This window comes from Marmota flaviventris, chromosome 13 (assembly GCF_047511675.1).
Source record: "Marmota flaviventris isolate mMarFla1 chromosome 13, mMarFla1.hap1, whole genome shotgun sequence".
In the NCBI taxonomy this organism is placed as follows: Eukaryota; Metazoa; Chordata; class Mammalia; order Rodentia; family Sciuridae; genus Marmota; species Marmota flaviventris.
Genome location: NC_092510.1, coordinates 76,556,119 through 76,571,285, shown reverse-complemented (window position 1 = coordinate 76,571,285; position 15,167 = coordinate 76,556,119). Strand labels below are relative to the sequence as shown.

At 32.3% G+C, this 15,167-nt stretch overlaps 1 protein-coding gene across 1 annotated transcript in view; it reads right to left on the bottom strand.

Moving 5' to 3' along the window:
- Smc2 (structural maintenance of chromosomes 2) overlaps window positions 1-15,167 on the bottom strand; it is a 53,786-nt gene that overhangs the window by 17,945 nt on the left and 20,674 nt on the right. Inside the window, exons 14-20 of the mRNA XM_034636757.2 lie at window positions 14,033-14,152; window positions 12,208-12,412; window positions 9,397-9,532; window positions 7,092-7,216; window positions 5,091-5,284; window positions 4,020-4,163; window positions 508-702 (exon numbers count right to left, since the gene is read on the bottom strand). Of these exons, the coding sequence (XP_034492648.1) occupies window positions 508-702; window positions 4,020-4,163; window positions 5,091-5,284; window positions 7,092-7,216; window positions 9,397-9,532; window positions 12,208-12,412; window positions 14,033-14,152 (1,119 nt within the window). The remainder of the gene's footprint in view (window positions 1-507; window positions 703-4,019; window positions 4,164-5,090; window positions 5,285-7,091; window positions 7,217-9,396; window positions 9,533-12,207; window positions 12,413-14,032; window positions 14,153-15,167) is intronic.

The following is a 15,167-nucleotide window of genomic DNA, read 5'->3' as shown; positions in this document are numbered from 1 at the left end:
ACTGATCCTTTTATAAGACCATGTAAAAGGCAATTAAGTCTTTTTACAATGCCTATATATGTGTCCGTGTGTGTGTGTGTGTGTGTGTATATATATATACATACATACATATATATACATATAAAAATTCAGTGAAATAAATATGTATATAAGTTGAATTTGAAATAAAGTTAATGAAATATTTATCATTCCAGTACATTAATAGTTAGTTCTATCAATATTTAGGGATAAAAGCAGTTATTCACATGGGAAACCATTAAACATTAAATAAATACATCTTATTGATGGGAACAAATATCTGAAATTAAATTTAAAAATAAAACATTTGTGACATTTGTTGAAAGTAAGTACTGTTGAGAAGCAGTTAAAATAGTGTGTGCTCAAATTATGTTAGGCTATTGTTCTGCCTTTTATATAAAGTTTTTCACTGAGCAGTATACTAGAATTTTTTCAATGACCCAGAAACAAAAACTTGATTATTAATGATAAAAATAAACACAAACATGCCTTTGCCGCAGCATCTTCTGCTTCCCTTTTATGTTTGCTGATATTATGGTCTAATTCCTTAATTTTAAGGTGAGAATCATTGTTTTGCTCCTTATGTTTTGCCACCTCTGCATATTTAGCTTTAATTACATGGTCTTGAGCTGTTATCACCTCTTTTTGCTTGGTCAACTCTTCTTGAGCTTTATTTACTGACTCCTAAAAGAAAGAAAAAAAATTAAAGAATAATGTAAATGTTTTTATTTTACTAAAAGCTTGTCTGACAGACTTCTAGCAAGAAGTCAATGTGATTACAATCAGATGGTCATCTAATATTCTACATTTTATATCACCATTAAGATGACAATGAATTGACACACAGGACAAAGGGATGATCACCACTGGAAGTAAAACAGGCTGGGGAACAATGTTCATACAGAAAATAATAGTTTTTGATTAATATAGTGTAGATGGAATTAATTGGGTGGAAGGAGGGACTACTGGAAGCTGACCTGTGAGGTCTCTCAAAAAAGTAATATTCTGGGTAGTTAACAAGAAGATAATGTAACAGACTCCCAGATGACAGGAAGGGCAAAGATCAGAGAAAAGAGAGGGAGGCTGGGTCTTGCTCCTTCTCTATTCTGTAATATAAAGCATCTGGATCTTACCAAAGGTAACAGAAAGTCACAGCATTTGATTCTAACGCAGGGGTCAAAACAGAGAAATGGAAGAGAAAGCAAAGCTGTTTTGGAAGGAAGAGACCTATGGCACAAAGAAAAACTTTTTTTTTTTTCTTTTTTGATACCATTTATTGAACTCAGGAGCATTTAACCACTGAGCCACATCCCCAGCCCTTTTTTGTATTTTATTTAGAGACAAAGGGTCTCACTGAGTTGCTGAGGCTGTCTTTGAACTCAGGATCCTGCTGCTTCAGCATCCCAAGTCAATGGGATTATAGGCGTGGGCCACCCACACCCAGGGAAAAAATTTCTTGACCTGACTTTCACTACTATCATGCTTCCCAAAGGTGGGGCTGCTTAACTTCTGAAATGCTAACTGTCCTTGGGATTTACTATACCAATATTCACAAACACCTTTGCTTCCTCCTAGATCTTAAATATCCTTTTGGGTAAAGATATAATTCCAAACTCACACAAATGTGTATTTGAAACAACAAGAAAACAAAACACAACACCAACAGCAGAAAACTCCTAGTTCAATTTATATTTAGGTTGGAGGAAAAACAAAGGGCAAAAACAAGTAAATAGAACGAACTGCCAAAAAACTCTAAGGAAGAACAGACCTCCTTAAAGTAGTTTACAAACACCAGTAAAAGTTCAGGTATTTTTTAGGCATACTTATCAGAAAACCAGATAATTTTGAGCAACAAAAAATGCTCCATGTCAGGCTCTTAAATGGTCCCAGTATGATTTAATTTCCTGCCTAAATTGTACCATTAGAGGTCTTTCACAGGAAGGCAAATTCTGGCATTCACCTTAAAACCTCAAAAGATATTTTAGCCGGCTGGGGTTGTGGTTTAGAGGTAGAGCACTTGACTACCATGCATGAGGCACTGGGTTCGATCCTCAGCACCACATAAAAATAAAGATATTGTGTTTATCTATAACTAAAAGAAAGTAAATAAAAAAAAGATATTTTAGCTTTTTAAAAACATTTCAAGAACAAAAAAAAGGAAGTGAATAAAACTCTGCTAACTAAAAGAAATAAAGACAAAGGGTTATTAACTAAAACTACACTTGACAAAAACATGTTTACAAAGATTATCTTCTATCTGGAGTATAAAGAATATACTGCAGATTTGACTTCCAATCTTTTTTACAATGGTAGAAAAATACGAAGGAAATCTATCACTTAAGACTGAACAGAAATGAAGTTTCAGTCTTGTTTATCTCAATATGATTAGTTAGTAGGTAGGTAGTTTTTGTTTTTTTAGCTTCCCACAAGTGTGATTATTTACTCCTATCAGCAAAAGGAAATAATTTATAATGCAGAACTTGAATGAACAACCTTTAAAAACTAAGTGAGAACATTTTATAGTTTTCTGTTAAAAAGAAACAAATACCCTTTTAATGGAATTATGTTCATATTTTGATTTTGGTTTTTAGATTAAGAAAGGGGGGGATTATTTTCACATTTCTCTTTGAAAACTAATACATCCTTTTTTAAAAATTCTACAACATGATGCTGATGAAATGTTAGCAGAAAATACAGAGGGACAGAATGAGATAAAAAAAATAAAATCAAAAAGTTTACTTTGAAAGCAAAAAATAAAACTGAATAGAAATGGAAAAACAATCACTAACAAAACAAAGTGAGATGAATTGTGATTTTATAATCAAAAAGTGTAGTTAAAATTGTTATTCTATTGTTCTATTTATGCTATAAATGTGTTAAAAACAAAAAAGACATTGAATGTAGCCAAGACTAAAACCAAGAGGAAAATGCATTTTCCAAAACAATCATCTCAAGGGGAAAAACGTAAAAAATATAGAAGCATCTGACAAAAGGGAAAGTGTTTGTAAATGAACCAAAGTCCCCTGTTGACTGCCATGTACATTTAGTTCACATGAAACTCAAATGAGATATACTACTTATAAAAAATAATATCTATAGCTGATGAAAGAAACCTTGATAATGAAAGTGGTATTACAAAAAGGAAAGTACAAACAGAAATCAACAGAATTAAATATTCTACAAAAAGTGATAGAGCATATTCATTATTCATGAAGGGCAGTCTCTAATACAGACTGTTGTAATACTGACTTCCAGGTAACAGTATGTCTTTATAACATTTGAAATCCTCTCAACTCAAAATCTACCCTTCATTATCCTGCTTCTGAGAATGGAACATTTCTCCCTTCCCATCTGCAACCATACTAAGCCTCATCAGTAAATGTTACCATAAGGACAGTGTAGGAAGAAGGGACTCTGAGCTGGTTCCAGCATGCTTTTAACAAAAGCAGTTGCATCTGGCCTCATAGCACGAGGCTTCACAAGTCTCCAGGATGGACACCATCTTGTGGCCAGTGTTCTATAGAAATCTATTTCCAAGTAGGTACCACATACATGCAGCACTTCACTGTGGACAGCTTCTGCTGACATCTCAGAAAACATCACCACCGGTGGGCCACAGCTATGCCTTCTGCAACTAGATCTGGTCCACAGCCCTCTGAGTGGAATGGGGCTCTTTATCAAATATGTTCCTCAGCCCTAGGGGCTATTTCCTCTTTTTGTTGTTTCTTCATTTTTTAAGAATTCTCTTAACACCTTAGTGATCAATTTCCATCATCCCAAACTTCTACAGATAATAATTTTTTTCTTTAAACTCTGCTTGTCCAAACTAGTGTGTATTTTGTATTCTGAGTAGACTGAGACTTGAACAATTATTGATGTTATTTCAGGGTTCTTTCTGGATCTATAATCGCCATTTTTTGCCGTATGCTCAAACCGTGACAAGAGTGAAAAGACAGAAAAACTAACGTGTATCTCAGTTTCTCCAATTTGATAAATCTTACCTTATTTTTAGCTACCTCAGCTGCCATTAATTCAATTTGACCTTCATAGGATTTGATAGCTTCATTTACAGCTTCAAGCTGTTGTTTACAGGATGCATGCTCTCTCTTGAGCTCTTCCAGCTCCAAAGTGATAGCTTCAACTTCCTAAACAAACACAATATCTAGGTATTCACACAAGTAATTAACTGTTGACAAATAAATATAGGGCTAAAAATTAACAGTAGCCTCATTGTCAACTAACCCATCAACGACTCAACTACCAAAAACACATGTTAAACTGCCTCCCCAGAAAAAGGGGAAAATGGAAGTATAATTTCATGTTTAAAAGATGAGGAACAAATTATAATTTTTATTTAAATTATAAATCCCTAATTTTTATGGATTTAAATAACTGTATTGATTCCTTTGTCTTTTTATTCATATAAGGAAAATAATACAAAATTCTACTTAACAGATGAATTAGTTTTTTTTAAAAAAAATTATTCAATGTGCAAAAAAGTCATCTTCTTAATTTTCTTTTTACCATTATGAACTTTCAATTCACTAGAAAATACTTTGTGCTGCTATTTAATAACAGAATCTTAAGTTAGGTTAAGAAAAATTGAAAGGTAGAGATGGATGGAAATGATAGGAAAGATTTAGTATTAGGAGACAAAAAGAGAGGTTCAAATTCCAGCTCTGATAGTATTCAAAAACTGTGAAGTACCACAAGTCTACAATTCAATGTAAACACAGCACACTTTGTTTTCATTCATGTAATTACTTATGAAACAGAAACATCAACTTGCTGAATCTCTGATATGATACAGCTCCACTGTATCATAAACTCCCGAAAGAAGCAATTACCAAGAGGCTACTTTGTTCTTTACCTAAAATTTGTAAGTTAATGCACCCCAAATGCACATGAGACACTCAATGACAGGGTTTTCTTTGGCTTACAAATTCCTAAATAACACAACTCACTTTTAGATTTTGGGATCAATATTAATGAATAAGGTTAATCCATGATGTTCTACCATTTTCTGCTTTATGTTGACTTTAAAAGATTGGTTCCATTTCAAGAAAGCTTACCTGTTGTTTTTCTTTCATTTTCTTACTAGATGCATCTGCCTTTGTTTTGGCACAATTCAGTTTTTTCTGAGCATCTTTTAGTTCTCTCTCTCTTTCAGCTTCTGCATTTTTCATTTTATTCTCCAACACTTCATATTTTTCTTCTGCTTTTTTTTGAATTTCTTTGGTGTTTTTTAAGGTCTCCTCACTTTCCTCTGGATCATAAAGTAGTAAATGTAATTAAATTAACAATTATGGACAGACTTATAAATTCAACTTTTAATATAATGGCCTGAAAAATGAGAAGCTAGAGTTTAAAAAAATTAACTATTATAACCATATTCTAAAGATTGTATAGTGAAACAAATACTATAAGAGCCATATTTCAATTATCTAAAGATCTATGAAATTATTTCTAATCAGTAACATCAATTTTACCTACAACTTACCTACTTTTAAGTTTTTGAGTAACTTACCAAAAAGATCACAATTCATATATACATACATATACACATGTGTATATGTGTACATTTATGTATCTATACATATACATATAATTTACATATACAAACACGTGTGTGTGTAGGGCCTCGTACATGAAAAACACACATCCTAACACTAAGCTATGTCCTAATCCCACAGTTCATATTTTTAATATACCTAATTCCTAAAATCAGAACTAATAGGACAACCATGGTATTTTTCAGTGATTTTAAATGCCCACTTATACACATTCAAGGAACCTCTCATTAGAGAAACACTGTGAGAACATATCTAGGATAAAGTATGAAAAAAATATTAAAAAAATAAAAGAGCAAGATGGGCTTGGTGGCACATGCTTGTAATCCCAATGGCTCCAGTGGCTGAGGCAGGAGGATTGTAAGTTCAAAGCCAGCCTCAGTAATTTAGCGAGGCCCTGAGCAACTCAATAAGACCCTGTCTCAAAATAAAAATAAAAAATAAAAATAACAGGTTAGAGTTGTGGCTCAGTGGTTAACTGCCCATGGGTTCAATCCCTGGTAACAAAAACAAGATAGAATGGAAATGTTAATGTAACAATTGAAACACATAAAAGTGTTAGGTCCTAGGTGCAAACGGAACTCTAGAAGCCATGTTGAAACAATATTTTACACTACTTTTCATTGCAGAATAAAAATACTAATGGAGAAACAGGTGTGTGGATATTGTAGGAGGAATGACAAAAATAAATTTTCATATACAAATCTGATGAAAAGTGCAAGAAGGTTTGCACTTATTTAGGGGGATGGCCATAACTGAATATAATTAACATTAAAAACTTTCATATGACAAAAATACTATAAACAATGTTAAAAGATAATAAGCCAACAACATCTGTAATGCACATAACTTACAAGAAACTGTAATTATGAGAAAAAAAAAAATACCTAACAGAAGAAAAAGAAAAGAGCGAAACAGAAAATTCACAGGAGAAACCCAACAATGCAATAAATATACAAAAATAGATCCCAAAATTAAATACTTATTAAAATGCTGATGTGCTATCTCTTCCCAATCAGCAGACTAGAGAATTTTAAAAGTCTAGAAATGATCTGAAGAAATGAATACTTTCACATGCCACTGGTGGAAATGAACAGTGCTAAAAATGAACAGAACTCTAGTGACATATAATGAAGATGACCTAAGACCCTGAAGTTCCATATTAGATTTAATCTACAGAAATGCTCCCACATAAGCCAGGCATGGTGGTACATGCCTCTAATCCCAGAGGCCTGGGAGGCTGAGGCAGGAAGATCTTAAGTTCAAAGCCAGCCTCAGGAACAGTGAAGTGCTAAGCAATTCAGTGAGACCCTGTCTCTAAATAAAATACAAAAAAGGGCTGGGGATGTGGTTCAGTGGTCGAATGCCCCCGAGTTCAATCCTCAGTATGAAAAAAAAATTAAAAAATGCTCCCACATGTGTCTTAAATATAACTGAATCTTCAAAATGTAAAGTAAAGAATTTTAACATAAACATGTTAAGCTCAAAATATTTTGATACTACCAATTGTTCTTTTAAGGGCATCTAATTCTTCTTGTTGTTTGTGATATGAGCTTTGCTGAAGCTTGGTTTGTAACAAATCTGCCTCTTCTGTTTTCATCTCCCACTGTTGTTTTAGTTGGCGATACCTTAGAAAAAGAAGTTTGTAATAAATGTTTTTCCTGGTGTACGAGACATGCATTCAAAATCAGGTTCTCACCTAAAATAAACTCACATACATTATAAACAATATTAGATACAACTAGTTATCAAGAAAAGTTGATGACTTTCAAGATTTTGGGGCATCTACTCAAGTCTGATCTGGTCACCAAAATAGTTATAAAAATAGTCTTAATAATAATAAAAAATAACTTCTGAGTAAATAAGTTTTCTCACAAATAATCTCTCCTGCTGATTCATATCCAAAACTACCCACAAAATACTTACCACAAAAATAAGACAATTCCTAAAATTACATAAAGTCTCAAAAATATAGTTACCTACTTATTCCCATTTTTAAACAGTAATAATATTAATATTCCCCTTTTTGTAATGAGAGTTTATGAAAACATGGAATTGACCTTAGTCATCTGTAATGGACTTCCTTGTGCAAATCCTGTAATACTACCTTGGTTCTGACGGCTTAGTCATCTCTTTGGAAGATATTTGGCTATTTCAGTTGTAGTGAAATTTTAAGTTAATGAGTCACAAGATTACCGTGTCACTAGAAATTGATGAAGTTTGAGGGAAAAGGAAACAACTCATAAAATATTAACACTACCTTGAATATTTGTGATTGAAACTCTTGCTCACCAATAATTAAAGTAACTTCAAGACATGTAAAAAATGTGAGATGGACATTTGAAGAAAAATGTACACTGATTTCCTAACACAATATGAAAGAATAGCTTTAGATGATGCTTATAGTCTTATATTTTTCTAAATCTATTTTCTTTCTTTCAGTGCCACATTTGTTACAGAACAAATGATCTAATAAAACTAACTGAACAAAATTAACAGATCCAAGCCAAATGTAACTGAACTCATTGCCTTGAGAAAGATTTTACATGGCACAGAAAAATTTTGTTGCATCATTCACACAGAAAAAGTTCATTTACTCTCTTGTTAATTTTTGTTACTAAATGTAAAATGAAGAAGGCTTTACATGTTTGTGACATCTGAAAGAGGCCGTTTTAATACTATCTGTATTTTGAAATGGCCAATTTAAATATGAAAATTTCTTTCATAATACAATATCTCAAGAGTCTTGGTATCATTTTAAGCTTTGATAACTTCAAAAATTAAATGCTATCAATGTACCCTTCCCCCAAATTGAACATATATTTAGATTTTTTACATTTATTCAATACTGTGAATTCTGAATGTTTTCATCACTTCCTATTTGTCTTCAGAGAGACTAAAAAAAATTACAATTAAACATTCAAACAATGCATTTTCTACATTTACAGTACTTCTGATGAAACTATAAAGTGAGTGGAGACGCTCCTGGATAACCACAGGGCCTGTTCACAATTATCCTTCAGGTGTTTTACTCAATAGTCATGTTCATAGTGAGCTTTTCATGACCATCCAATCAAAATATCAGCACCTCTTTCCTTCTTAGAACTATCTAACATATTTTACCAATTTATCTTATTTCCTCAACTATATGAAAACTAGATAAAGAGAGATTTATCAAGATTTACTGCTATGAAGAGTACATGGTACATATAGAAGGCATTCAACAAATATGTAATTGAGTGAAAATGTTAAGTGACAAAAAAAGATTACAAAGTGAAAATATGCATACACCTAAATTATAACTGAAAAGAAGTACTGCTGAGTACACATGCATACCTTTATCTACACTCACACGGAAGAAACACCGTAAGGGAAAGTTAAAATCTTAGTGCTGACTCCTTGACATGAACTTTACTTCCTCCTCCAGCAACCTAGTGATCTTGGGACAGCCAGAATGCTGCTAAACTTAGTGCAGACACCTGATTCATGATCCACTGTTTCGAGTAAGATAAAATCAAGAACTCAAGTATCCTATGATATCTGACTCCAGAATACCTAAGGGTTTCCTCAACAACCCCAAGAGTATACCAACAGTATACATCAGTAGGGAGAGCAGAGTATTTCACCTTTATTTCCTCCTTTTGCTTAATTAAAATTTGCAAAACATTCCTTTTGACTCTCAATTTATTCAAATATTTTAAACAAAACCAAAGTTATGAATTTGTTTAAACAGAAGTAAATTTTGTATCATTTTCTGCCACACAAATCTTTGAGATACATATATGGCTTAATAAAACATAAGTCTTACTTTTCAGCAGTGTTTTTAAGACCCGCCAATTCTTCCTCTAGAGCCTGTAGCTCGCTCTCCTTAATTCTCAGCTCATCTTGAACATCTTTGAGTTCTTGAAACTTGGTTAAAATAGAAGCTGCCTGGGATCGAGCACCTGACAGAGGCAAAATGAAATAGTTTATTAAACAATAAAGTATTTCCTAAGAGAATTATAATGGAAAGAATTTAACAGCAAATCCTTCGTGAACTTACAAAGATACAGATTTCATTCCATCACCAAAACTGAATAACACATACAACTGATAAGAAACAGTTCTAAGTAGATGTGGTATATTATTTATTCTAAATAACCACTGCCTATCCTCCCAAGGCCCACTTTCTACCTCACTGATATTGGAGTTGGTAATGTGATTTGCTCTGGCCAATATAATGGGAAATTTGCCTCTTCTAAAAATAAGTTTTGAAAAGCAATACATAATTAACCACTTGCTTTCCCTCTGCCATGAGAAAAGCATGTTCAAGATAGGGACTACTTCTCTTTTAGTATGAATCACAGAATGAAAACAACACACAGCACAGGGTAAATGTAATATGATTATGGGATAAACTATTGTAAGCTATTAAGATTTGGGGGTTATTTGTTGCCACATCATAATCTGGTCTAAGCTCTGATACAGCACAGCAAAAGAGTACACTGAATTTACGTTAGTGTACAAGCACCCATAATCATCAGTCTTGAATCATTCCATTGATAAGAAAACTGTTGGTTTCATGGGAGAATGCTAAGGTCAACTAGTAATGCTATTACGTTAATAAGATATGGGATTATATACTTGCCATCTATTATGTAGGAACTTTTAAGAACATCTAAATAAATGAGATCTAAAAAGTTTCTCCTGTTTTAGATATTTAATAAACATACTAAGTTTATCTTCCATTTACAGAGACAAGTCATTTCAATGTGTACTGGTTGTAGAAATACCCAGTGCCACAAGGAATCAGACACATAGTCAGAAGTAGCTCGGCAAGGTGAACTTTACTTCTGCAAAAAAGTATACTACCGGGCTGGCGACGTGGCTCAAGGGGTAGCGTGCTTGCCTGGCATGCGTGGGGCGCTGGGTTCGATCCTCAGCACCACATAAAAATAAAGATCTTGTGTCCACTGAAAACTAAAAAATAAATATTAAAAAAAAATCTCTTTAAAAAGAAAAGTATACTACCAAACTAAGTCTGGCAAATATAAAATTATAAAAATATAATATAAAGGGAGGGCAAATGGTAGGGCTATATAGGCTGGGGAGCTCAGAATGGCTAACTGGGTTATTTAAGGAATTTTATTATACCTTTATTTGTTCCCACCTCCCTTGGTTCATTGTGGCAGGAAAGTCTTCTTGAGGTGAATGCATTCTGACATGTACACAGCTCTTACTTCTTTACCTAAGTTACTATTTCTCAACAGAGAGATTTCTATCTCTGTTGGTTACACTGACCCCTTCCTCTATTTCCTGTTTCTCAAGGTACTGTTCAGGTAAATGGACTTTGGATCTGCCACATCCATAGGCTATGGTGCTATTGTATAACTTTCCATCCTACTCTATTTCCATTCTGGCTGCCATTCTTACATCCCAATTTTACATTTAAGGCTAAATGCTACATTCTGAAAATAGACCACCAGCCTTTTTATTTCTCACATTGAGGAATCTGATACTTGAACATGGAATTCATTTAATTGTCCTACTAAGATAATAACTCACTGATATCTCAAGAGGCATTATATTGCTCACTGGGTTAAAAGTAAAAAACACAAACTGTGAAATCAAACTTCCTGAATTAGAAAACCAAGTTTTGCTATTTATTAGCAATTTATTTAATCACTTTGTCTTAATGTTTTCAACTGCATTTTGAAGATGATAGTAATATGCCCACCTTATAGCTGTTATTAGAGATTAAATGAATTATTTAAAGCCAAAATAATAGGGTTTTATAAAGTGATAAAAATGTTCAATATATGCATAGTCCAATTACCCATTAACAGTTTGTGGTTTCTGAGCCCTTGAAATGTGACTAGTGCAAGTGAGGAAATTATTTTAAGTTAATTTAATTAACATAGAATCACATATGGCTTGTTGCTACTGTACTGGAAAACAATATGAACACTGTCTAATACAGAGTAAGTATTATTCCCTGTTTCTTATATTATCACTTGATACAGATATAGAAAATTGATACGACAAGTATTAGAACAAGAAGATATTCACTAAGAATTGCCTTAGGCATTAAGGAACTATGTTAAAGGTTTTTACTTTTAACAGGAACAGTGTCAGCATTGATGTGAGTTAACAAGTTTCCTAAAGAAAGTGGTTAGGCTAAAAAATTAATTAAAGGACTTCATTTTCCTTGAGTGCAGATGGGCAAAAGGTAAGAAGCAAGCAAGCAAGAACATCTTAATATCAATATTCCAGTGACTGAAATACCCTGATAAGACAAAAAGCAAGAATAAATAGGAATAGATTTGACACAAATAAGTTATAAAGTTGATTAATACCCAAAAGCTCCTGAGGAGTATGACACTGTATAATTTCCCAATATCACATGGTCAGTATTTAAAGGTTAAATTTGATCCTTGGATTTATATTAATTAAGGCTTTGGAAATAAGTATATATTTGATCTTAAGTGTTGAACCTAGATGCTAGAATTGGTTATAATCAAAGACTGGGAATAATCTCAATTCTACTATTCCCTATTTTAAAAATAAAGGGTGGGGGGCAGCCAGAAAGCCCCATCCTATTTACTATACAGAACTATAAAAACAAAGATACAAAACTTACCTCCACTCAATGTTCCATGAGGATCAAATACATCACCTCCTAGAGTTACAGTTCTAGTCATTATCCTTTTATCAAAGGCCACTTTTTTGGCGTTATCCATACTGTCACAAACTAATGTTGTTCCAAAGACAAATTCCATTGCTTTCTGAAGTTCTGGTTTGTAGTCAACCAGGGAAAGAGCCACATGAACATTATCAGGACCAACCTATGAGCCAAAGAATAGATATGCCATATAGACCCTACTATTTTTCCTTTCAAATATTATTCTATAAGATAGTAAGAAATACTATAATAGAGATTTAAGTAATACAAGTTTAGTAAAGTAACTGTAGGGCTGGGGGTATAGCTCAGTAGTAGAATGCTTGCCTAGCATATGGTTCTGGTTCAATCTCTAGTACTGTCAAAAAAAGGAAAAAAAAAGTTTAAACACTGAAAGATCTATTACTATATAAAAATCTTTAGCTAAACTATCAAACATTAGGAGAATTTCTATCAAGAAGGAACCAATACCAAATTCCTAAATCTAAAATGCACTAAGTAAACACAAATTTCTTAAACTCTTGGATCAATACAATATATAATGTTTTGTTTTCCATCATTAGTAATCTGGTTGGTACACAGTGAATATTTTTTTATTCAAATTAAACATCTTAAAGTAGCTAATGACCACTTATAGAAATAAAAACACATTTAATAAATGAGAGTAAAAAAGAATAGAAGGATTTGTCAGTCTTCTATTTTGATCCAACTGCCTTTACACGATCTTTGTTAAGAATGTCAACCTCTGCTCATCTTTTCAAAAAAAAAAAAAAAAAAAAAAAGGCTTAAATCCCTTACTAACAGCTGCAGAAATGACAACAAAGACAGCTCTAGTTAATATTGTGTTCACTTATTTGCTTTTACATAGTAGCTACCATTCAACAGGTCTGGCTATACAGGATCTGAGAAGTGTTTTTGCTGTTACATGGAAACTCAATTAACTTTTAACATAAGAACTTGACCTACGGCTAAACTTACTTCCTAATCCAATGTTGATTTGTTTTTAAATAAAGAAAGTACAAACCAAAAAACATCATCTTTCAATTACTCTGCATTCATCTTTCCTCTTCTGAGAGTACACTTTTCAATATAGCAACATTTTCAAATAATTTTCATTGAAAACTTCTTAATTTCAATAAGGACAGTAGATATCCACTTAATATCTTAATTACAAATGTTATTTATAGGTTTTATAGAACTGTCTTTTAAACTCATGCACTTCAAATGCCTGTTCAATAACAAACTAATTTTGCTGCTTAATGTTATTGATTAGCTTCATAATTAAGTATTATACATCATAACAACTTTTTAAATATTTTCTTATACATATCTGTTTTCTTATTAACTGTCATCGCACTTCAGATCTACTTTAGCAGTTGAATGGGCTGAATAGCAATCTAGAATTATGGATGCCTTCCATAATGGTTACTATCATGAGCAGATCACATCTTGGAGAATTTCAGAATTTTCTGAAAGTTCAATTCTACCCATTCAGAAACTAGGAATGCAATTTTCACTATCACCTAATAGTCATGTGACTTGACTTAATACTAATTTTTAAAGTATCAAAGGGAGTTCCAGCCTTCATTTCTTCTATTCTAGTGTCTTCATTACTTTTCTTGACATCTAATTGCACATGAGTCAATAATAATAAGTCTTCTCTATCTTAATTTTTTAAAATGGTAACAAAATTAAAATGTTGTGGTTCTGTATGACTATATCCTCCCAAATTGATGCCTACGTTAAAAAAAGATTAAATATATATATGACATAAAATAAGACTTACAAGATTCTGAGCAACCCTCAGAGTTTCTGGAGCAATACATCTGGCCGTAATTTTATTGAGTGGAATTATAGTGTAACATCGCTTCAATTCTCCCTTTTCTAGTAGCTTTTTACCAGTAACCTAAAACAAGAATTTGAAATTTTAAAAAAATTAATGAAAAAAAAAAAAAACTCATTAAAATAGAAAGAATACAAGTTTAGGAATCCATAGTAAAGTAACAGTTTAGTATATTTGATAATAATTATTAGTCAAGTTCTACAACAGGTTGCAGAACTATCTTTCACACTAATCAGAGAAGCTATAAGTCCTTTCACACAATTTCTGTTCCAGTTCTTCTCTGGATCCCTAACAGAAAAGTTGAGAAAAATTAACATATTAAATCTTCTATCTCAAATGAAAAGATTAAGAATATATAAAATGAATTATTACTCAGCCTTAAAAAAGGAAATGTTGCCATTTGCAAGAACGTGAACGAACCTAGAAGAATTTAAGCTAAGTGCTACAAGCCAGACATGGGAAAATACTGTGTAATTTCTAGATGTGCAAAATCTTAAAATAAAAATAAAACAAAAAAGAAATGTAATTAATTAGAGTAGAATAGAAGGCTACTAGGGATGGGGAGGGGAGGAAATGAAAAGAAGTAACTTGTAGGCCAAAGGGTACATATTTGCAGTTATACAGGATAAGTAAGTGTAGAGATTTAGAAATATAATATACAGCATGAGGACTATAGTTAATATTATATTGATTATAAAAAACTGGGCAAGAGAATTGATTTTAGGTGCTCCTACCACCATAGGAAAAACAAAAAGGCAATCATGCAAGGTGATAGATATGTATGTTTGATTATAGTAGCACTATGTGTATGTATCAAAATATGTTACACATGTTACAAATACATCAAAAAACATAAAATGTAAAAAACACAATGAATTATATTTGATAATAATTATTATGAAACACTGACATAAATAAGAACATTCTAAAGAGAAAAAAAGAGAAGTGAAAAATGCAGGTAAATCCAATGTACCCATGATATGAGGGTGGGTGGATGACATTAAAAAAGGTTATTCCTAGATCATTTAAAAAATTTAAATCAACACAAATTTGCACAGGGAAAAAAAAATTTAAAAAC